Here is a 24,320-nt window from a genome sequence, read left to right on the forward strand (position 1 = left end):
TTGCCATTTTCTCCCCAATTTAGTCGTTGTACCAATTCCCCATGTGTATCACAGTCCTGGTCGATGCGCTATCCTCTGTCGGTCTGGGGAGGGTATAGACTACCACATGCCTCCTCTGATACATGTGGAGTCGCCAGCCGATTCTCAGCTTTTATTAAAGGGCATTTTAATACATCACCATTGAGAAATGACAGCTCTGAACCCCCCCCTTATTTCAGGGCACAATAATGTTTGGGACAAATAGTGTTTTTGATTTGTCAGGTGTTTTCAATTGCTTCTTTAGTACAAGTATAAGAGAGCTTTAAGTATCTTGTCAGGATTCTAGGCTTTTGATTGCCTTTGGAGTCTGTTATTGCTACTTGTCAGCATAAGGACAGGAGTTCCGCTAATGAATGTCAAGAAAGCCATTATGAGGCTGAGAAATATTAAACAGTCAGACACATAGGCAAAACCGTAGGCTTACCAAAACCAACTGTCTGGAACATCATTAAGAAGAAAGAGAGCACTGATGAGCTCAGTAATTGCAAAGGGCCTGGTAGGCCACAGAAAACCTCTACAGGTGATGACCAAAGAATTTTCACCATAATGAAGAAAAACCTCCAAACACCTATCAGCAGTTACATCATCAGTGAAGACAAGTGAGGCAGTACATGTTGTAGCCATACATGCGATAACACCCCCACAACCATGTTTCACAGATGAGCGGGGGGTGCTTTGGATCTTGGGCATTTCCTTTGGCCTCCACGTTTTGCTCTTGCCATCCCTCTGATACAAGTGGATCTTGGTCTCATCTGTCCACAAGACTTTTTTTTCCAGAACTATTTTAGATACTTCTTAGCAAACTGTAACCGGGCCGTCTTGTTTATGCGTGCGACTAACTAGTGGTTTGCATCTTATAGTGTAGCCTCTGTACCCTCCGTAGTTTGGTTTGTTAAGTCTTCTGCGGACACTAGTCACTAACACATCCACGCCTGCCTTCTGAAGAGTGCTTCTGATCTGTCACACAAGTGTTTCTTTGTTATGGTGAGAATTATTCAGTCATAAACTGTAGAGTTCTTGCTTGGCCTAATGAGCACACCGGTGCTCTCTTTCTTCTTAATGGTGTTCCAAACAGTTGATTTTGGTAAACCTAAGGTTTGGCATATGTCTCTGACTGTTTTATTTTCATATTTCACTGCCTCATAATGGCTTCTTTGAGTTTCATTGCCACAACGGTGATCCTAATGGTGACAAATGCCAACAACAGACTCCAAAGGCAATCCAAAGCCTAGAAACAAAACTAGATACTGAAAGCTCTCTTATTCTTGCACTAAGGAAGGAATTGAATACACCTACCCAATCAAACACCCCTGCAAAGCTATTTGTCCCAAACATTATGGTGCTCTAAAATGGAGGAGCCATGTATTAAAAGTGCTGTAATTGAGTAGTAGCTGAACATGGTGAAACCATAATATATGATATGCCCTTTAAAAAAGCTGAGAATCTGCACTTTAACCACATGTGACTTGTTTGATTATAAATCTAAAATTGTGAGTACAGAGTGAAATAAAAAATGTTTTTGTCCCAAACATTGCGGAGCTCATTGTATATACACATTGAACCTGCAATGCTCAAGAAAAAAACTAAAACTTAAGTAACGGGAAAAAAACATACCATTTACAAACATCCTTTGTGGGACAGTTGCACAGGAATGCGGAAAAAATTAAGTTTGCAAAGGATATGTCGCCCTGCATGGTAGGTTTATTTGTGAGAACATTGGCATTATAGTGGCTTCACTTGTTCACCAAAAAAAGGACTATCAGGTATTTTATTGGGTTGGTAGCATTCACACATGACAGTACCAGTAGGTTTGTGTCTGAACAAGCCCAATGAGGTATGATTTTGTTAACTTACTAGCATGAAAAGTTAGCTAAGAATATTGGGCCTCATTCACCAATATCTTCCTAAGTTTTTTCTTAAATTTGTTCTTGAGAAAGGTCTATGTCTGATTCATGACATGTTCTTAAACCGCAGAATTGTTCGTACCTGTGTTCTGATAATGATGAATCCCATTGTCCTCGTGAATTGAAAGCGCGTGCCAGTTGTTCCTAATTAACATAAATAACGCCCCGCCAATCCCCATAACAACACAAACATGTCAAATGTGCGTAAGTGTGCTCTTGAGTGTGTGTAGATTTGGTTCTTTCCTAAGAGCAAATCCCAAATAAGAAAACACTGGTGAATGTCAGAATCTTCGTGAAAACTGCGTAAGTGGGTTTTAAGAAGAAAATTCTTCTTAAGAATGGTTGGTGAATGAGGCCCATTGTTAATAAAGAAAAAGTGAATGGCCCTTGCAGCCATTTTCCCTTTGACAGGTCAGATGACCTTCCTCTGATCCATGCCAATTTGGTACCAACATTTTCCCACACCACTGACTTCAGGGAGTTTTGGGGATTCTCCTAATTCTCTCTTCAATGTTTATTCAAGAAATTGAATCTGTGTTCCTTGGGTGCTCATGAACTTACCTCACGTCTGCTTCCACTTTTCTTCCTGTCTAACTGATCACTTGATGATAGGGTAGTAGTTAGATCATTATATTGACAATATCCTCCCTGGCCAGAAATGTGTCCAGCCCAAAGATATTCATCTCATGTCTGTGCTGAATATTACGAGTAAATTAGATACACTTTGTGAGTAGTCAATTTCATAATAATAATAATGATAATAACAATCTGATACTGTTGGAACAGTGTGAAGGAGAAATTTCTGTGGTTTCAGCACTGTAATTTTTTTTAAATGTCAAGAACTGTGAAACCGGTAACCAGCCCATGCCTGTCTACAAGCCACATAATTGTTTATGCATTTATGTATTAGGCCTACCTATTTTTAAAAAAGAAACCTTAAAAAATAACCCCTAAATAAACAGGAAATGCGTTACGTTCACACAATATATCTGTATTATATGAGATAGGTGTAATCCTTGCGAGGCGGCAGAGTGCTCCAGCACTGGATCTCATCTGAAAGTCTAATGACCAACAAATATTAGTCAACTCAAAACATTCACTGCTTCTGTTTCCTGGAATTTGCTGTAGAATTTGAAACATGTAATCCGTTTCTGCATACACTTCAAAAAGGTACCTGTTGTGGTCTTCTCTGCAAATGTAGACATAACAATATTAGTCCAATGTGAAAGGTTTTTGGTTTAATAAATTGACAATTAATCTGACGTCACCAGTTGTGGAATTTTCGGGTGAATCCGGTCCTGTAGTTGGTTGCTATTTTGATCATTTTGTTTAAGGATTTAATGAACAGTTTTCTTTTTGCCCCATACCCCATCGCACAGATTCTCCTGCTGTAATGTAGATTATGCATACTGTATCAAATGCAATTGTTTTACATCCAAATCATTAATCCAGTGCATTTGGACCATGGCACTGCAGCATCTCTGTCAATCAAAGGTAATGCCTGCACTTGACCAGTTTCTTGAAGGCCTTTTTGAAATCTTCGTTGAAGATAGTGTAAATGAGGGGGTTGATCAGGGAGTTGAGGTACCCAAGCCAGGTCAGGAAGTCGGCCGTCGCCCCGGAGACGCCACAGGAAGCGCAGACGTTGACAATCACCTCTTTGAGGAAGAAGGGCAGCCAGCAGATCACAAAGGCCCCCAGAATGAGCCCCAGCATGGTCGCCGCCCGCTTTTCCCTGGGGACGGAGATCCATGGGCCCTTGAAGGACCTCTCCCGGCGGGACTCGCTGGGCAAGCTCTTTATGGTGCCACGGGGACGATCCCCTTCAGTCGAGTGCTCGGAGAAGGACTTATCCATTGGGCTAACAGTGTCCGGGCTCTGCTGTTCTCGGTCCGGGCAGATGGGCAGGGTGGTCCCGTTCGTCTCTTGCTTGGTAAGCCGGCTGGTCCCCCTCCGGTGGTAGAGCGTCTTAGCAGCGCGGTAGATCTTGTAGTAGAGGATGAGGATGAGGCCCAGCGGGATGTAGAACGCGCCGAAGGTGGAGTAGATGGTGAAGGCCACCTGGTGGTGCCGGATGATGCACTCGTACTCCCCGTCCCTGCTCCTCCACACCAGCGGGGGCAGCGAGATGAGGACAGAGATGAGCCAAACGGCCGCGATCATGACGGCAGCCCGGCGGGATGTGCGCTTACGCGAGTACTCCACCGCGTCCGTGATGGCCCGGTAGCGGTCCACGGCAATGGCTGCCAGGTGCAGGATGGAGCAGGTGCAACAGGTGACGTCCACACCCAGCCAGATGTGGCACACCACCCGCCCCATGATCCAGGTCTCCTTGGAGATGTAAACGATGCTGAAGGGCATCACCAAGATTGCCACCAGGAGGTCGGTGACTGCCAGTGAGCAGATCAGGTAGTTGGCGGGATGGTGAAGCTTCCGGGTGACGACAATGGCGGAAATAACCAGAGAGTTGATGCCGGTGGTCATTACCGCCAACACGGACAGAGTCAGGGTGAGGAGAATATTGCCTGAAGTGCTCTTACCCCCTGTATCCAGGGGATTATCCGTAACAGTGAGGTTAGATAAATCCATGATTCTGGCAGGTACTCCACAGATTGGCAAGGATGTGCAATCCAGACTAAGACAGAAATAGAAAGAAAGAATCCAAATGCAATTTAAATACAGGTTCATGCACTTAAAAACACATTTTAAGTGACAGTAAAGAGCTGACAATGCCTAAAAACCAACAAAATTCCATCAAATGTGATGCTGAAAAAGCAAAAAAAAATCACAGTCTTACTTGACCTGTATTATGACAGTGCTTTCCAACACGCATTGCTTTTCACAATGATACTACACTCCCCCTGGCTTCATTTCAGACAAAATGTGTTCAGTACTTGGCAGGTGAGTGGGTTGGGTTTCTGAGAATTCAAACATTTGCTCATTATACGCAGAAACATGTCAGGGCGTTGGGGAGACAGCATGAGTCTGAGTAATATTCTGTGTTCTTTTTTGTATTTATTTATTTTTTTTTTGTAATTCTTCTCTGAAGTCAGGGCAGGGATCACAGCTCTAGAACTGGAGGGCTAAATTGTCTGTTGGTTTTTGGCGTTCAGTATTTATGCACTTAATATAACTCATTTATAAGCCAAAGACTCCACATCTCCACATCCTATTTTCAAGGTTCCATTGGCTGATGATAGAAAGGAAATCACAAAAACCTGCGGACACTTCAGCATTCCAGGATTTCTGAGTAAACCCTGCATGACGTGTTGTCATTTCCTTATAGATAAAAGTCCCATAGATAAATAAAAACAAAGCTGATTGTTTGTTCCCAAATATGGTCTTGACATTGTCACCCTCTTGACCTGATTTACTGTAACGTCAGGATGTTATGCCATATGAAATATTTTAGTGAGCAAGGACATTTCACGGCTGGAGTACGTACCCTTACTGTATGTCACAGAGATTGATGGCTGCTTTTATCATCTTTAAAACAGCATGCCACTACCTGTATTTACAACAGCACTTTCCTGCATGGAGTATCACCACGATCAGCCTCTGTGACAGGGCAGCACAAATCCAGTCCCTGAGGGCCCGGTTGTACGCTGGCTTTTGTTCCAATCGATTGTTCTATGTGACTTCTCTGAATTACTTCTCTGATTTTCCAGCTGTATACAACAAAGTTGGTTCACTCATACGTATATCAGATCACAGTGTAACATTTCACACAGCCAACAGGCCTACAGTGCCCCCTAGCAGCCCAGTGTCGGCGCAGATGTCGGACTGCTAGGGTTTCGCACTGCAGCGCACCGCTAGCAGACAGCTGAGATGAGGAAGTGGAGATGAGGATCGGCTGTTACGAGAATGTGAAATGGCCTTGCTGCTAGCAAACCACTATACTGCCAATTTGCAAAATGCTGGTGGGCTGACAGTTGGCACTGATGATAGTCCGACAGGTGCTTGTTTGCTGGGCAGTCTGCAGCTACAGTACAGCTCATGATTTTACCGAAAATACCATCAGCACATTACAAATATTGAGACGATTAAATAATCAAAATCAGAATATGGAATGACATTCTGAAGTGGATTGACCATCGTCGCGCACCCTGATCTGTGGCTATGAATTGAGTTTCTGTCCAAATGATCTCCACAGAGGACCACAGGCAAGAATTCTGCGATCCCTCTTCATAAATGAGTTCACATGTGGCCAATCCTACCTTTAAGAGCAGTCTGTTCTCACTGATCAGACCAGAATCTGGGAGCAGTTTGTACAATGGCCCAGAAGATACATGCCATTGCGTACCTGTTATCATTATGAATTATGAAAGAGATGACACATGGTTTATAAATTCAGATCTTACATTTACATAAATGGAGCCATTTATCAGATACTCTTACAGTATATACAGAAAGGTTTAGGCAACTAAGAACTAATGCAAGGACATTAGGGTCATGACCAATAGTAGCTGCTGATACATAACTTACTTACTGTAGACGTGGCAAGATACAACATAGTTGGGCCTAGTGAATCCATGAGTCTAGCATTTGGGAGATGAGATGCAGTTAAAAAATGTGTGTTTTCAGTCTATTGGGGATGATCTATAGTGGCCCTGCCGTCCTAATTGTAGTAGGAGCTTTTTGTACCACTTTGGGGCCAGAATAAAGAATATGTGTGACTGGGAGGAGAGAAGAGTTAAGGAAGAGGAAAGTCCTCCAGTGAATGTGGTATCTCTTACCAAATTAATTGAAAGGGCTAGTAACAGCAAATAATTGAGGACAATTTTCTATCAGTGATCTTTCATAAGTATATCCACAGGTATATAACCCATTCATTGACAATACATAGTACCTTCATAAACACTACATAAGCATTCATAATGTTTAAATCAATAACAGCAAAGTGCCACTGATGCAGGAAGTGACACTCATGCCTGAGTTTTAAGAAACATTTTTTTTTTTTTTGTTTTGTTTTGTTTTTTTAAGAAACTGATATCAACATTTGTGAACATCTATGCAGGGCTTATGAAGATATGCCTATGAATTAGTTATACAGCTCTTATGAAGGGCTGTACGTACATAGAAAATGTCACCTAAAATTGCTTATAATGTGTGCTTATTTTCATGACACATGTAAATGGTTGCTGCTGTTCCCTCAACATTGCTTTACTTTTTTTAGGATTCTTTAGACTGAATAAACTGATTTTTATTTTACGCTATGTGCGTCTGCTAATGTCACCTTTTTTAAACCCGTGCTGTATCACAACAAATTTCTGTAGTGCTGTACCTTCCTTCATCAGGGGAAAGAGCGGAAAGTGTACCATTTTGCTCCTGTTCTCTTATTTCCTGATGAGAACATCTGGCGCAGTTATGCGGATGGAACCGCCGCATAGGATTAGGGTCTTTTGGCAAGTTTAATATTTTAATAATTTAATATTTTTTAACTTTAGATTTTAATTGAGTGATTTCCTGAATTTTAATGTAGTGATTTCCTGAAACTAATTGCAGGACCTCATATCATGCACAAGAAACCACCACACGGATGAATAGAGCCAAAAAAAAGTTACTGCCATTAATATCTTCATGTGAATGTCTGTTCATTTACAGTAGTTGTTGCAAGTTGCACCTGAGGGCAATTTTGTTGAAGCATTTCCACAAATGATAAAGGGGCTCCCATGGATGGATCACAGCATCTTAAATGTGTAAAACTCCTTCCGTGACTCAGTTTCTCACCATCGCTGCATTTATGCAACCAAATTACTCATCAAAGTGGCAAGCTCGAGTTGAGAAACCTAATATATATTATTATCCTGGAAATAACTACAGCTGTGCGATCCATCTAAATGATCGTTTTGAAATATTAAGTTCACAAATATTATATCCATGCAATTCATTATATCTAAGTGGGTGATGTAGCTTGTAAGGTGAGGAGTCTATCCCATGGCATAAAGGGTAGTGATACTTGTTTTTTGATATAGTATCGTTTGCCTCAACAGGCAAGTGCAGTGGGGGGTGGGGGGGTGTCCACACGCCTAAGCACCTGTCCCTTTTGCCCTAAGTACCCAGGGTGCCCCTTTCAATTAATACAAATATTATTTGTTGCTGTAATTCATTTTTATTAATTCATTATGGTGAAAAATATTATGAACTATAATAGTTTTTCTCGGGTGTTCAGCGCTTTCAGCACCTGCCTCTCAAAAGGTCTCTGCACAGCCCTGTACCTCTAAACAATATTGATTTTTTCCCATTTTTCACAAGAAGAAGAAGCCCTTTACTGTAAGTAATACAACATTATGCTGCATCCCATCATTCTCTCTTGAATGTGGGAACTGTTGTCATGGAAACTCTCAGCCTGACATTCTGTTTTGTTTTGCACGTAGACAGATGTGTTAACTAAAGAGCGCCTCACTAAATACACATGAAAACAATTGAAAAAGCGAAGCAATACATTCCAAAGCTTCTTTTAAAACTCATAAAAAGTTGATTACCTTTTCAGATATAACTGCAATGGACTTTCTGAAGTATTTGTACAAATGACATGGTGCAGTGTATGAATGTTGCCTTTTTTATAAACTGTGCAACCTTTAGTTTTACATTATATAGTTCTGACAGTTCATTTAGCCTACTGAACCAAACACCCAAACACATACAGAGGTGTTTAATTCTGTTTTGGTTCTGAGGTCAAATAAGACACATTCACTCCAAAGCCTTAAACTTACAAAGCTGAAATGTATCATCATGTGGGCATTCCAATGCAGTCAGCATTACATCGCCACAAAGGCCAACAGTGTTCAACAGTGATGGGCACACACACACACACACACACACTAAACCTATCTCAACATTCAACATTTTTAGTGAAAGCATACACTGAATGACAGAAAATTTCAATCGCAAAAAAAACCCCACAGTATCAGATTAATGAATAAAATCAGATTCCTTTACAATATATGTTAAATTAGAATATCAGGAATTAATGGTAGGATGACTGGAGTAAAATAATGCCTATAGATCTCCATGTAAAATGTCATCAACATTTACATTTAGGCACTTAGCAGGTGTTCTTATCTACAGTAGAATACGTGAGTGCAAATGAACAATGCCTGGCATGTTAAATTATGAACATTACCTTTTTAACTTATCTGTCTGTGATCCAGTGAATCTCTCAGCAAATCACTGGTCTTCTGATTCCACGGATGTTCAGCAACTGCTGATGAGAGAGAATTAAAATAGACAGTCAAGGCCAATGCACAAAATTCAACATAATATGGAATGAGTGAAAACACAAGCGGATTGGTACAGAAGAAGATTCTCTGCTTTACGCGTCAGTATGCCTTCCATTGCAGATGACAGACCTGGGTCAAATACGTATTTGTTTTGGATTCAAATACTTTTCTACATTTTACTGAGCTTGTCTGGTGTATTGGAACCTATGACATACTCTCAAAAAGTCCAAACCCCACCTTCTGGTCCTATTGGCAGGTTCAGTTTCACCAGGCGAGATCAATAGAGCACAGAAAAGTATTTTAATCCAAAACAAATACGTATTTGACCCAGGTCTGGTAGATAACAGGGCGCACTTTTAAATATTAAGTAAGGATGCCCTGGTCAGAGTAGAAGAAAGTGGAACAGGTGGAAAAGACAGCAAAAATAGCACCTCTAATTTCTCATCTTTCTCCGTTGTCCCATAGGCAGGTTATTAGGCCGTATGTCCAAACCCATTTATTCTTTGTATTTATCATGTTCACAAACAGACAAATTAAATAACAGATAGAAGCACACTGCAAACTTCGCTACTATGCAACAAGAAATCGCATAATAAGCAGTGGCAGTAATTATAGTACTGAATAGGGAAAATCCTAATGTGTAGCCATGCGGTCAATGCTATCCGTCAGGCTTTCAATGGATATTCTGTCTATCTAGGAGGCTTTATGTAATGCATTTAAGCAAAACCAGCATGACCTTTTTTATATTTGAATACAATACATTTTTGTGGATTTCTGTGTACCTGAACTCAGTATAAATATGAAAGCATTGATACAGTAAAAAATGAATGGAATGTTTTACAGTTGGTGTCAAATTTGCCCGAATGGTCCCCAACATACTTTTAGACGAAAAAAAGAAATAAACAAGAAATGGCAGGGCTAAGAGTGCAGCCAAATGCAGGTGTGAACTTAAGAGCAGTGCTTCTCCACTGAGTTCCAATGGGACTGACACTCACTATAAAGTGATGCCCAGCTGATTGGTCACATATAATAGAGGACAGGGACAAGGGCACCAATCGGATATTTACATTTTGACACAGGGTGTCAGATTTGGCCAACACGATCCTGAAGGGCAGACCTTTCTAGAAGAAAGAAAAGTGTCCATAATCAAAAACAAGTACTACTTATGTGTGGACCCTGAGGTGGCTTATTTGGCGGAACAGTGATTGTTGTAGTGCAGGATCCCTGGTCTATGTTCAGGCATCCTCTATTCATTATGTGGATCTGGGGACGTGCATGTGGATTGTGACATCCCACCTAACTATGCAATGTGAACAGATACTTCATTCATTTTATTCATTAATTAAACTTAATTTAACAAGGAAGTCCCTTGAGATAGAAACTCTTGTTCAAGGGGGAACGTGGCCAAGATAGTAGCAACAAAATGTAGCACAAGAAATTACAACAGCCCAATAATACATATAGAGTACCAGTATTAAAGGAAATACATCCAAGACTACAGAACGTTGCTGGAAGTGTCTTTGTCATTGCACTTGGTGGAGTTGCTGACTGAGGCAATTAAAATAATGTTGATGAGACAGGATTGATGATGACTGTGATTAGAGTTACAATATTTTCATTTAGCACACTTTTTGCCAAAGCAGCACACAAAAGTGCATTTCACATGATGAAGACAATTATTATTATTATTATTATTATTATTATTATTATTATTGCTGAAAATCATGTATGTAATTCAACTGTGGCATACAATTAATGAGGACATTTTAGATAAATATCTAAAGTATAATATCCCATAATTATTGTTTCATATATATCTGACATACTTTATTCAATAATCAGCAGTGTGTTAAAATGTAATTCTCTCTTGATGTGTCGAAATAATTGGCTATTTCAGGAGTGATGATTAGGAGTCTGTGGGAGTAGGCATTATATGAGGAAGAGGCAAGGACAATAAGGATTTTCAGAATACTGGAGAAATAAGGAATGGTCTCCAAGGCAACAAAAGGTAGAAGCATCCAGGCTGTAAGACATGCTGTAAGGTTTGTAGGAATAAGATAGCGTGTTGTCTCCACAAGACGGTCAATGTCAAAGATAAACGTTTGTGACTGAAACCACTGGAAAATATAAAGCATCAAAGCACTAAATTACCGAAATGCATTTATTTCTGGAGGAAAACTTTGTTCCTGTTGTGTTTCCTTGCTTTGTATTAATGAAATAACCTTGAAGAATGCACTATGATCTGTGTTTACTTAATCAGCATAATAGCATAAATGTCATATTTGGAGTTCAATATATTATTTATATTAAGAAACTGGCAACAAAAGCATTTAACATTAATAATAACTTTATTTTTTATAGTATTTTGATACTATGAATACAGAAAGTATTAGGATATACAAGAGAAAAAATATATTTTCTGCTTGTTCTGATCTGACTCTTGTTTTTTATTATATTTATTTATTTTGTTTAAGGAATACACATTAAAATATCCTCTAACAGTGTTAATTCAACTCTAACATTGTTCATTAAATTCTAAAAGTGTTAATTTAACTCTTAACAGATAACAATTGGTCCCACTCTGGAATGTGGGACCAAATGTTATCTGTTGAGTGTTGAATAAACACTGGACATTTTACCGTATACCTTTTCTGTCACTTTCTCATTGGTTAAAAATGACAGCAGTTCAGTAAGATTCTCAGTGGGTTCTCAGTATTTCACTGGTTCCTCAGGCAGTCTGAGAACTCAGGAACTAGTTTCTTTCTTTCAAAATAAAGAAGCGTCACCTTTGAGTGAAAGATCAAAGCATGCATAGGTGTTCATATGAAGTGGGAGAGCAGACAGACCATGGTCTCGCATGTGTAGATCTAATCTGTTGCTGGATCAGCTGCAATAGTGGCTGTAGGAAAGCAGAATGTCAAGAACCGCTGTTAGTGAAGTAACTTTACTGCTTTTTAACACATTCAGAGATTGTATTCTACAAGAGTATGTATAGGAATCAATCTTAGCTGCTCTCTTTAGAATGGGCTTTGTGGAACAGAATGAAAATCAGTGCTACCCTCTGCTTGTGGTTTCAATGATTATTTGGTTTCAGTGATTACGTGTTTGGTAACTGTGAGTATACACACCTGCCAAATTATGTCCCCTGATTTTGAAATGTAGCGGGGATAATTAACTAGCCAGCTCTGACATGCAATGAGAGAGCAAAATACAGTGAGGCAAACAGCAAATACTACTAAATACAAAATGTATTGAGCTAAATACACTGTGTGCCTGCATGTAATAAAAAGCTACTTTCACATACAGATTTGACATTACAACATTGAATAATGATTGCAATTCAAAAGGGAAACATTTCCTTGTCTTTATGTTCATTTGTGGGTTTGGAATAATAATTGAAATACATTTAACCCTTTAATCGCCAGAAAAGATCCTACTGTTTTAACATTACATGAAATCACTAAAAATTATCAGTTTTGCAGGAGTGTTTTCTTCAAATGATACTGGTATCTAAAGAGTTAAAGTATTCAAACTGGTGAAAACGCTGTAAAGTCTGTAGATTCCCATGTACCGGAATCAGAATTTAAGCAGAACACACACCCTTTCCATTATTTGCAATCTTTATCACACGGGACAGTGTTTTTCTTAAAGCTCTGCTGCCCTTTTCGATGACCTTTATGTTCTGCTGCCAATTTAGCTACCATTGCCACTGGCCACATTATTGCTGGTGACAGCCTGCGTGTAATTGGGTAGGTGAGAATGTCACAATCTTTATAGTTATACCAGTTATACGGTAAGCGTGACTTAAGTCCCTTGTGTAAAAATATTCTGTATGTTAGTTATTTCTTGAAACTGTACACTTCTAAAAGAAGCAATCATTTTTGAAAGCGTTATTTTCCTGGTACATTATCCTGTTGGTCATTTCATGTGGTGTGATAGCACCCTCTCTTTCAGGCTCAATTTATGGATGGCCTAGCACAGAGCTGGTTATTCAGATGCATTAATGAATGTGTCAGCATTGTGCACACCTGGAGCTGGCACCTCAATACAGTTTCTTTTTTTTTTCATAAAATAATGGATTCCAACAAACTGCAAAGGGAAAATGTGCCAACATGTGAATGTAATTGACTTTCAAATGAACACAGTCCCATACACATGGAACTAATTACTTTCAGGAACAGTTTGCTGTGGGATTCCCAACTGTTGTCCCAAATTTTTACGGAAAGGTGCTTCAAATTGATTGGATTTCTTCAGAGGAGAACAAAATTTGTGAAGGGCACACTTCACATTTATTTATTTATTTTTATTTTATTTTTTTTGGCGATCTTAGTTGTTACTTCCATCTAATCCCCTCCAGATTTGGCTAGAACTTTTAATATGAGATGGTCATATTAATTAAATTTAGCATTGCTTCTTCTTCTTTTTTGTTTTTAGTCTCACCCTTGTCCATGCTTTAATTTGTTTTTCGGGGAGAAAACATGGAGATAATTCAGCCACTATGAATTCTACATACAATTCAATAATATATGTCTAATTGTTTTATCTTCTGGTCGCATTTTCAAAATTATTCAAATAATAATTTTGATGTAAACACTATCATTGGTCTGAATCAAAATATTGTGCTCACCCTGTGCTTATTATTTTGTACTGGTATTGTATATATTTAATTAATGGTTCAATCAAAGGATGCTAGTCATGTGATTCATAGCAAAAGATGTACCCGTCAGAGACCAACTTAGGATGTAATTCTGTCAACAACAACGAAATGTTACAAAACGGGTAACTGATTAGAACAACCGGCATCACAAACTGAAGCAGTTGTTTTCCAGTCTTAACCACCAGCATAAAAATCACCAGTATGGTCCAATAACCTTACCTGTCATACAATCAATGCCAGGGAAGCACAGGAGTTATACACCGCTGGACATGGATGGAATCAAAAACTACAAAAAATAATGCGCACAAAGTTTTGCCTTCTGGTTCAATTGCTTTTGGTTCAGCACTATGAAAAAAAACCTTATTGCAACGAAGTTTCATGCAAATGCTATTTAAACACGAGCAGCACTGGATTGGGGAAACTGTTTTCCTTAAGAGCAGGTGAATGGTTAAGCAGGAATCAATCAATTATTTATTTATTAAATTTTGGACCCAAAGTGGGGCTGAACCCAATTCCCGCCCTAATTCAGAATGTCCAATTATCTGCAACCGCAGCCGCGTTCATGCACAAAACCCACTGGTGATTTGGGAGAGTGTAAGCATCCACACTATAGACTACAGCAAAGCTTGTGCAGAGTGGAGTTGGAGGAAGACCTTTCATTTTCAGCTTTAACAGGCGGTCCAGGGGCACTTGATCAGCCAGCAGCGGTCACTGAACAGCGATGAAACGCGGACCCCTGACCTACTGAATCCTCCGTACCCTGGGCAAAGCAGCAGACTGTGAGGCTCATTCTAAACGTGGTGCCTCAACAGAATGCTGCAGCCAATAAACTCTTATTTTAAGACGGGCAAGGTTATAGCACTCTCCTTTTTTTGGACAGGAGTCAATCCCACTCTGTCAGATCAGCTGTGACATTCTACAGTCCAACAAAGACTGGATGACAGAAATGCTGCCCCTTTCCAGAACATTAAATGCTTCAAATGCATCCACTTTACTATTATCTATTTTTCAGTCTGTCAAGGGGGGTGTACGATTGATTGTACTTTCCAGTGTGTTCTTTGCAACAAAATATGCCATGCATGATCTATTTCCAGAAGAGGGATGCCTGCTTTCACAGGATTGAAAGCACAGATAAGCTAAGAAACAAATGGTGCACTTCAACTGCCTCCATCTATCAAACATTATGTTTTTCTACAAAGTTTTCTGTCTCAGGTTGTTACGAAGTTTTCGTTTATGAAAAGCAAGTGGGACGTGCAGGACACAGGTCACTGTCTTGGAGAAACTGAATATATTTCAGTTGTGTCATCATGAAAAGTAATCTGGAAATAAAAGTGTCATGAAATGATAAAAAGAGCTACTTGGAAATGTGCAATTTGGAAAAGCGCCATTATAAAATAAACGTAATATTCTGAAAAAGCCACTTTGAAATAAAACCTGTTATTATGAAATAAAAATGTAATTAAATACAACAAAAGTGCTGTGAAAATAAGTATAATAAAAAAAAAAATTCTATAATAATTAGTTATTATTTAATGACTTATTTCACAAATTAATTGCCTCATATGTATAGTGACCACCATAACGTTTGGGAAAAAGACCCATTTTTGATTTGGCTGTGCACTCCTCAATTTTTGATTTGTAATCAAACAGTGGTTGAACTGCATACGCTCAGCTTTTATTAAAGGGAATTTTTATACATTTTGCTTTCACCATGTAGAATTTACAGCACTTTTTTATGAATAGTGAACTCACCAGTTCTCTGTTTACTTTTAATAATGTTCCAAACAGTTGATTTTGGTTACCCTAAGATTTGGCCTATGTCTCTGACATTTTGTTTCTTATTTCTCTGCCTCATAATGGTACAATGGCTCTTTTCATCATGTTGAAAAATGCCACTAGCATTCATTGGATTATTTTTAGTATAAAGGTATATTTATTTATTTATGTAATGTAGACACATGGTGTCTGTTGGTTTGTAGTGTTTCAGCCCTGAAGTGATTTATTTAAATCAGTGAGTAGTTGTTAATATTCCACACACCTGATTTCTAAGGCCTAATTTGGCTGCTAATTAGAAACCACAAAAAAGCCTACAGACAAAATGGATGGTGGTTGGTAAAGAATGCTATGATCAAGCTCAAAACATTTCAGTTTACATTTTTTTTCCATAAATATGGTACCATTTTATTCCAAGAACGATGCCAACATGCTGCTATTAGCCTGTTGGCACTCTTACTGCCAATACTGATGTTGTAGTCTTTAAAACAGGTAATTACAGTAAATATCTATATTTTCAGCTCACATTTTTTTTTCCTGTTTCTGTGTATGAGGAAGAGAGCAGTTTAAAGAGCAACTGACTTTGGAGCCCTGTGTTTTACCGAATATTGTTTCAGACAAATATTGTTCTGTCAATGATCGATGAGTTCGGCAATGTCGGAGGTTACTTCCTTATAATTAAATATAACAGCATGTAATAGATGTATCCAAAAATTTTCTAAAGTATTTAAGGAAAATTCATTAACTTCATATATGTATTCATGCTTACTGTATTTATATGTATGTCTGTATGCATATTATTGTGATATTGTGATGACTTCTAAAAACCTTTTCTTCACCCTTAGCAGAATTTGTTAGACAGGCTTTTCATGCTTTCACACATCCAGTTTCACTCACCTTCATACATGACAGAAATGTATTATGACTTCAATAATGACATTCCCCTGTCATGATAAATAGAGGCAAAACAGAGTAGCAGAATGCCAATTTACTCTCCAAAATAAATAAATAAATGAATAAATTAAAATAAAATAAAAATTAAAACCCATCTTGTGGTTGGCTTTATTGCAGCACCTTCCCAACAGTAATTAAAACAGATTAAAGCTGAATGGAATGTCACAACATTGCAGCCACGCTTGGGAGATGCCAGGCCTTTTAACTAAATGACATAATGCTAATCCTGCATAATGATTTACAAGCATTAGTACAGACAGCTCTACCATGTTAGAAAAGGCTATTCAAAACAAATCCTGGCAGTGGGTGGTCTAGTTTCCTTTGTTTTATGCATGAATCTTTTGGAGAAATGTTCCCCTATTCAAAGAAACAAGGCATAGTTTGTGGATCATACGTGAAATTATGGAAACTACATCCCTGTGTCACCATGAAAATGCCCTGTTTCCAGGAAGACATTTTGGCAATGGCTCCCACATGTTTACCTGTCAGGAACCAGGACTCTCTGTCTGTTGTTTACTCTCTGTCTATCACTTCCTCTTTCTGTCTCCTGCTTCATTTAGTTCTCTTTGCTGCTTTCTGTCTGCTGCTTCCCCCTGTGTCACCTGCCTTTGCCTCTTTCTGTGTGCTACTTTCTCTTTCTGCCTACTTCTGGCTCTTTCTGTCTCCAGCTTCCTCTTTCTGTCTGCTTCTGCCTCTTTTTGTCTGCTGCTTTCTCTTTCTGTCTACTTCTGGCTCTTTCTGTCTCCAGCTTCCTCTTTCTGTCTGCTTCGGCCTCTTTTCATCTGCTGCTTTCTCTTTCTGTCTGCTTCTGCCTCTGTTTCCAGATTCCTTTTTCTGTCTGCTTCGGTAACTTTCTGTCTGCTACTTCCCCTTTCCGTCTACTTCTGCATATTTTTGTCTGCTAATCCCTTCATGCTTAATGCTTCCTCTTTCTGTCTGTTTCTGTCTGCTTATCTGTCTTTATGTCTACTACTTCCTCTTTCTATCTGAGTCTGCCTGTTTCTGTCTGCTTCTGCCTCTTTCTGTCTGCTACATCCTCTTTCTGTCTTCTTCTACCTCTTTCTGTCTGCTACATCCTCTTTCTGTCTGCTACTTCCTCTTTCTGTCTGTTTCTTTGTCTGTCTGTCAGTTTCACCCTCGTTCTGTCTGTTTCTCCCTCTTTCTGTCTGCTTCTGCCTCTTTCTGTCTCCTGCTTTTTGTTTTTCTCTGTTTCTGTCCGCTTCATCTTTCTGTCTGTTTCTCCCTCTTTCTGTCTGCTTCTCCCTGTTTCTGTCTGTTTATCCCTCTTTCTGTCTGCTACATCCTCTTTCTGTCTGCTTCTACCTCTTTCTGTCTGCTACATCCTCTTTCTGTCTGCTACTTCCTCTTTCTGTCTGTTTCTTCGTCTGTCTGTCAGTTTCTCCCTCTTTCTGTCTGCTTCTCCCTCTTTCTGTCTGCTTCTCCCTCTTTCTGTCTGCTTCTGCCTCTTTCTGTCTCCTGCTTTCTGTTTTTCTCTGTTTCTGTCTGCTTCCTCTTTCTGTCTGTTTCTCCCTCTTTCTGTCTACTTCGGCCTCTTTCTGTCTGCTTCTACCTCTTTCTGTCTGCTGCTTTCTGTTTCTCTCTGCTTCTGTCTCTTTCTCTCTGCTTCAGCCTCTTTCTGTCTGATTCCTCTTACTGTCTGCTTCAGCCTCTTTCTCTCTGCTTCTGTCCATTTCTGTCTGTTGTTGCTTTTCTCTCTGCTGCTTGCCTTTCTCATCCGCTGCTACATGTTATGTGCCTGCTGCTTCATTTTTATCTGTCTATTACCATCTCTGTCTCTTCTTTTTTCTGGCGGTAGCTTCTATCTATCTGCTGTTTGAAAACAATAAAATAGAAGAGAGCTGACCTGTGAAGTGTAATATCGCTACACTCTGTAACTCAGAGATTACCGGTTCATGACCAAAATGGGGGCACTGCCATTGCAGCCTTGACAAAGGTGGGCTTCAGAACACTGTATAAATGGAAAAAATAAACAAATGGAACCATTTAATTTGCCTTAGATAAAGTGAATAGTGCCTTAGATAAAGATACTGCTGTATGTTGAAACTACACAGTACAGATTCAATGAAAAATACTGCTGAATTGAGTTACTGTTATACAAACAGGTGTCCCCATAACCTTACCATTTTGTCAGGTTGAATATTATTACACTGAGGGTATAACGTTTTCCCACATGAAGGCATTCATACAGCAGGCTCCACACAAAGCGTATTCTTTTACCCATGCATTTGTCATTTATAATGGCCATTAAATTTAACTTATGTACGTATACAGTACGCATCATACATCATAAGACTCTCATTGAAATCAGGGTAAAATCAGGTTAAAATGGAGAGAAAACATTTATACCCTCTCTCTCTCTCTCTCTCTCTCTCTCTCTCTCTCTCTCTCTCTATCTCTCTCTCTATGTCTGTCTCTCTCTCTTGTTCTTTCACTTGATCTCACTGCTTTCATTCAGGAAGAGCATGTTCTCCTGAAAACTCATGCTCATTATAGTTTGCAACAGTACCAGTTGAGATGACGCAGTCTTAGACAGTACTTGAATATTTTAATAAAATTAAGCAGTGTTTTGTTTTCTATTTCACATTCATAATACATTGGGTAATAAATTATGAAATTTCCAATACAAAAGTCCAAACACTGCTAAAGCTATACCCTTATTCCGTTTGTAAGGCAGTGAAGAGCAGTCTCATGGGAGGTCCCCAACCAGAGCTATGGCCTGTAATCAGAGGTAATTCAGAACCATGGAGAGCAACCACTATGTTTCAGCTGAAGCCTACATTACATTCCATGTATATTTAGTATCTCAGTTTACAGAAGCCTGTTGGACGATATTAAGGGGTTTCAAAGAAATTATATAAAATGAGGGTGAGGGGAAATAACTGCAACATAGGGTGTCTTTCGGTCCCATCTAATGCCTAAGTCAGTTCAGCCGAATTTTCTAAATTAATAAATAGATAATGTTAGATGGTACTGAGCAAAGACAACACAGTCAACATCAGCTCAACAGTTAACAAATTAAAGGACTGTTTCCATAGCAACAAGTTATGAGTCGGTACTAACCTGTCAAGCAAGTACAGTATTTACAATTGGGAAGGGGGGTGTCTGCAGGAACTTCTAGGCATTCAGCAGTGCACACTTCTACATCCAACATTTTTGACATGGGCCTATTACAACAGACTCTCGAAGGTATCTTAGATGGTCCGTATCGCTGGTTTGACAGATTTTATTTGTTTTCAGATCAGCCCAGCCTGCTGACACTATCAACATCACAGCAGACTTTGAAGCTCAAAATGCCGGGAAGAAATGTCGAAGACCAGAGGTGCTGGAATCACTTCCAGTGGGCCCACTGACCCTCTGTTTTGTTTTATTTTACTTGTACTTGCCTTCAGACCAGATGGACTGTTAGTCATCATTAGCTTAATAAATAAAAAAAATGAATAAATAATGAAACTGTTGTATTCAGAACCCGTGAACCTGTGAATTTTAATTACTGCTCCCCACCTTGGACTACATGTGGCCATTTATAAAGCCAAAGGAATATATATATTCCTATATATATATATATATATATATATATATATGTGTGTGTGTGATTGAAACATACCAGTTTAATTAAAATCAATGTCCCGCACTTTTCTCTGGGATTGAAGCTAAAGAGAGATTTTTGATGCAAGTGGAGAAAGACATAATGAACGTGCTGTCATCCGTGTGACCTTCTCCTTGATACGTGCTCTTCAGAGATAATTGAAATCCAAAGAATGACATTGTAGGACAACAGAGAGTTACCATTTGAGTGAGCTTACGACTTGTATTTTTGCTTGCCAATTTTTTAAAGGGTGATCAGGCTAATTCACTGTGGCCTGTAATATACCTCAACCAAGTCTTCTTAGTATTAATACATTTTTTTATTATTTTATTTTATTTTATTTTATTTTTACTTTTGATGTCTCAGGTTTTAGAAAACCTGTTTTTTTAATGTAGGTGAGTATATTATATTGATGTGTAAAATGGTTTCCACCATAAAAAATGTAGTACCTGCCTGAAATCAATACTGTGAACTAAGTGCAATGCATCATAGTAGTAACATATGTTTTAAACAGCTTGTAAGATCTACATTTTTGTATATGGTGTTTATGACAATCTTTGAATCACAGAAAAATTTCCAATGCGGAATTGACACTGTTGGGGGACATTGAACAATCCAGTAGATATTTGAGTTGAATTAACACTAGGAATTTTGTCATGCATTATTTAATTTAATCCATGCCTGATGTCAGAAACTCTGATTAAAGGTTATCTGCAACAGATATTTCCATGCCAGTAGTGAAAACAGGATTTTCACACCCTGAAATGTATATGGCAATATGGTAGTACAAGTAACAGAGGCAGAGGTCATTGGCTAAGCTACGGAATGACGTGTGTCGAGATTTATTTATTTATTTACTTACTTATTTATTTATTTACTTACTTATTTATTTATTTGCTGTATGCACTTTCTCCAGCCAGCTGATCAGCTCAATATATATGCAATTGTAGTGCTTTAATCTTCAAAGATATTTACGGACCTTACAATTCCAGCTATTACACACCACTTTTAGTAATGTGAGCCTCGCATATTACCAATGCATCACCTCATTCTTGGTAGCCTATATGAATTCTTTACTACATTCAGCATGGAGGTTCCACAGAGGATTTGGAGATGACTATTGTAAATCAAAAGTACAATCGACAGGTTACCACAGTACAGTGCATGCCAGTCAGTGAGTATTAAGAATATGAAAGTAAACATAATGTATTAAGACCGCAATGGCTATATTAATTTTTGTAGATTTCAGAATTCATTTAGACCCTAAAATGGTCGTAATTAAATGTAAAAACCAACTTAAGTTTCTGCAAAGTCATCCTAAAAATAAATAAATATCATAAATACACCTTTACCTCACCGAGCAACATCGTTTCTCAATCGTTTGTGCAGACAAGTTGAAATACATTATCGAGCCGCTGTAGGACGCGGCTTGACCGTGCGTAATTTGATATGGTTAATAGTCATATTTGAACGCTTCCACAAATGATCAATGCATCGATCAGATTTCATCTTGCTTTACACTATATGTTAGTCAGCCAAACGCAAACCGTGATTACATATCGCATGAGATTTTCATGCGACTGGCATGATTTTTGGGGCGTTCAAAAAAAAAAAAATAATCTGCATTTCACCGGCGGTTAAAAGATGAAGTCAACGTAAATGACATCGCTATGCCTGTAGAATAAAATTCCATAGACGCAGTGATCAGGTGTATGAACATATTTTGTGACTGAGGAGACTGTTTCAACCTGTAAATTCATAGCAATTCAAACATACTGTGATTTCCTCAAGACGGAAAGGACAGGTAGTTTCCAATACGACGTGACTCAAAATATGCCAAGTTTTCTGCTTGTTTTGTTGCCTTTACCCCTTCCCGGAGTGTCAAAAATCACACCGTACGCAATAAAGTTATTAAGTTGTTTAGGTAACTTACTTGTCACCCTTCAGCCATTTAATCAGTCGTCCATTTCACCCGGCTTCAAAAACCAACAATCGCCTCTTCAGATACGGTGGAAAGCTTCTTCATTCCGACAGGCAGCTCGCTAAGCTGAGGCATCTGTCAGTAGGTAGATTCCAGCATGCCACTGGTTCGAAAGACCCACGTACTGTGAGATTGCCGAGAGTCACTTCATGCGCAGTAACTGATGAGCAACACATCGGCATGCAACAGCTGAGGAGGTGCCCCGCGCCCAGCTGCAGAATGAGAATAACATGGTATAACAGTTAAGAAATAAATACGTTTGTAAGACGGTGGACTGTAAAAGCGTTTCCAATACTTAAAAAAAAAAAAATTCCACCCTCTAAAGGATATGGATATGGCAAATTCATTTATTCTTGTTGCTTAATTGTGAAACTGCGACATTAAATATTAACGATCATATTAGAGCCTGTTTTAGAGTTTTGGTGGCCCCAAAACAAGAATGTTGCTGTGACCCAAATTGAATTGTGCGGTCCAGGGATGGCGGTGGTCCTAAACGATAACATAGAGTGTTTATGCCAATGGCAGGCTCTGATTCCACACAATGGATCCGTAATTCTCTCACGTGTAACCCCATGAGTCTGTTATGAATAATACAAGGGGAGCAATCAGTCAACAGTAGATAATTTATCACATGATATCAATACTGCAGTAAGTGCTGTCATCCTTATAATGAAAATGACTGAAATTGATAAATATGCCTAATGATGTGCAACTCGTTGTATCAGATTGGGTGTCACTACACAAGGAAACTGGGACATATACTGCAGCTTGCAAACCCAAAAATTACATGGGTAAATAAGTTGTAATAAAATTTGAAAAGCATATGCTATTATATAGGGGACTCATCGATAGTAAGCCAATATCATCGCAGCATGCATAGGTTCACATATAAAAATGCCAGAGAGCCCTTGATGGCTGTAATTATGATCTGAGATGATAAAATATGGATAGGAAAGCTGTGATGACATGTTACTAGGTACAAAACTGAGAGGAACACAACCAGTCATCTAGTACGTTGGGAACAACCCAACAGAACAAACATGGACTGTGATTGGTGGCCACTTCCAAGTAATTCCAACAGGGATACTGAAAGCACAGCCACATAATGTACTAACCAGTTAGTCTATATTAACATCCCTGGTACAGCCACAAAGTTATCGTCTGAATTGTTCCTTTGGTTCTATGAATGTACACCGTGATTGATGGAAGTAGTTTTTTTTTTCTTTTTCTTTTTCTTTCTACCAGCAACAGTGTCTAAGGTAATGGTATGGAATTTTGAAGTCTAAGACAAAAAAGGCAAGCAACTGCAGATCAAATTTCAACCTGGGGCTAGAGCAGCCAGTTTGACCAAAGATGGTGTTGGTGTAGCACCCTATTAAGTGAATTTGCATTGATGCTTTCATTTTCTGCTCACTACATATTCCTGTGCTTGCATGTGAAGACAGAATAATAAAAGGCTGTGAGTAACCTTTCATCCTAATTCAGAATAAAACACGTAATATTAATAACTTCGCTTAACACTGAATTATGCTGTTCTACAGCATCTGGCCCACACTGTACCTCACTGAACTGCAGTATTTCCTTTTATAGTGTGATTACACACCCTAACCACAAATTAAACTAATTTGTTGATGATTAACAGGTATGTGACAAGCTGTTTTGACCAATGGTGTAGGGTTATTTTTTTGGGGAAAAAATGTGTGTTTATACATATTTTGAGTTTTGGCATCGTACAGTTCCTAAATGTCTGGAGAATAGACTGTTTTTCTTGATTTGGCTCAGTACTCCTCAATTGTATATTTGTCATTTGTAAGTTCAAATAATTCTTAGCTTTCACTAAAGGGCATTGTTATACATTTTGGTTTCACCATGTAGAAATGACAGCACTTTTTATACATAGTCCCCCCATTTCAGGGCACCATAATGCTTGGGACAAATAATCTCACGTGTGTTTCTGATTAGGTATGTTCAATTGCTTCCTTAGTGCAGGGAAAAGAGAGCTTTCATAACAAGTCTTGACTCTAGGCTTCTGATTGCCTTTGGAGTCTGTTATTGGTTTTTGTCAACATGAGGACCGGAGTTGTGCTGCTGAAAGCCATTACAAGGCTGGGAAATATGAAAAAGAAAAACTGTCAGACACAGTCAGGCCTAACCTTTGGCTCATCAAAAACAAATGGTTAAT

At 38.9% G+C, this 24,320-nt stretch overlaps 1 protein-coding gene across 2 annotated transcripts; it reads right to left on the reverse strand.

Moving 5' to 3' along the window:
• Positions 1–49: 49 nt before the first annotated feature.
• Positions 50–22,471, reverse strand: LOC118222781 (5-hydroxytryptamine receptor 1F-like). Of its 2 annotated transcripts, none has more exons than XM_035408618.1 (3): positions 22,091–22,471; positions 9,070–9,147; positions 50–4,578 (listed from the first exon to the last, which is right to left on the reverse strand). In XM_035408618.1, exon 3 carries the CDS (start codon positions 4,530–4,532, stop codon positions 3,432–3,434), a length of 1,101 nt encoding a protein of 366 aa, XP_035264509.1. In that variant the 5' UTR covers positions 4,533–4,578; positions 9,070–9,147; positions 22,091–22,471; the 3' UTR covers positions 50–3,431. The 2 variants fall into 2 exon arrangements, with proteins under 2 accessions (XP_035264509.1, XP_035264508.1); XM_035408617.1 differs by having other exon boundaries at positions 9,070–9,150.
• Positions 22,472–24,320: the final 1,849 nt, after the last annotated feature.

This window comes from Anguilla anguilla, chromosome 3 (genome assembly GCF_013347855.1).
Source record: "Anguilla anguilla isolate fAngAng1 chromosome 3, fAngAng1.pri, whole genome shotgun sequence".
NCBI classification, from domain to species: domain Eukaryota; kingdom Metazoa; phylum Chordata; class Actinopteri; order Anguilliformes; family Anguillidae; genus Anguilla; species Anguilla anguilla.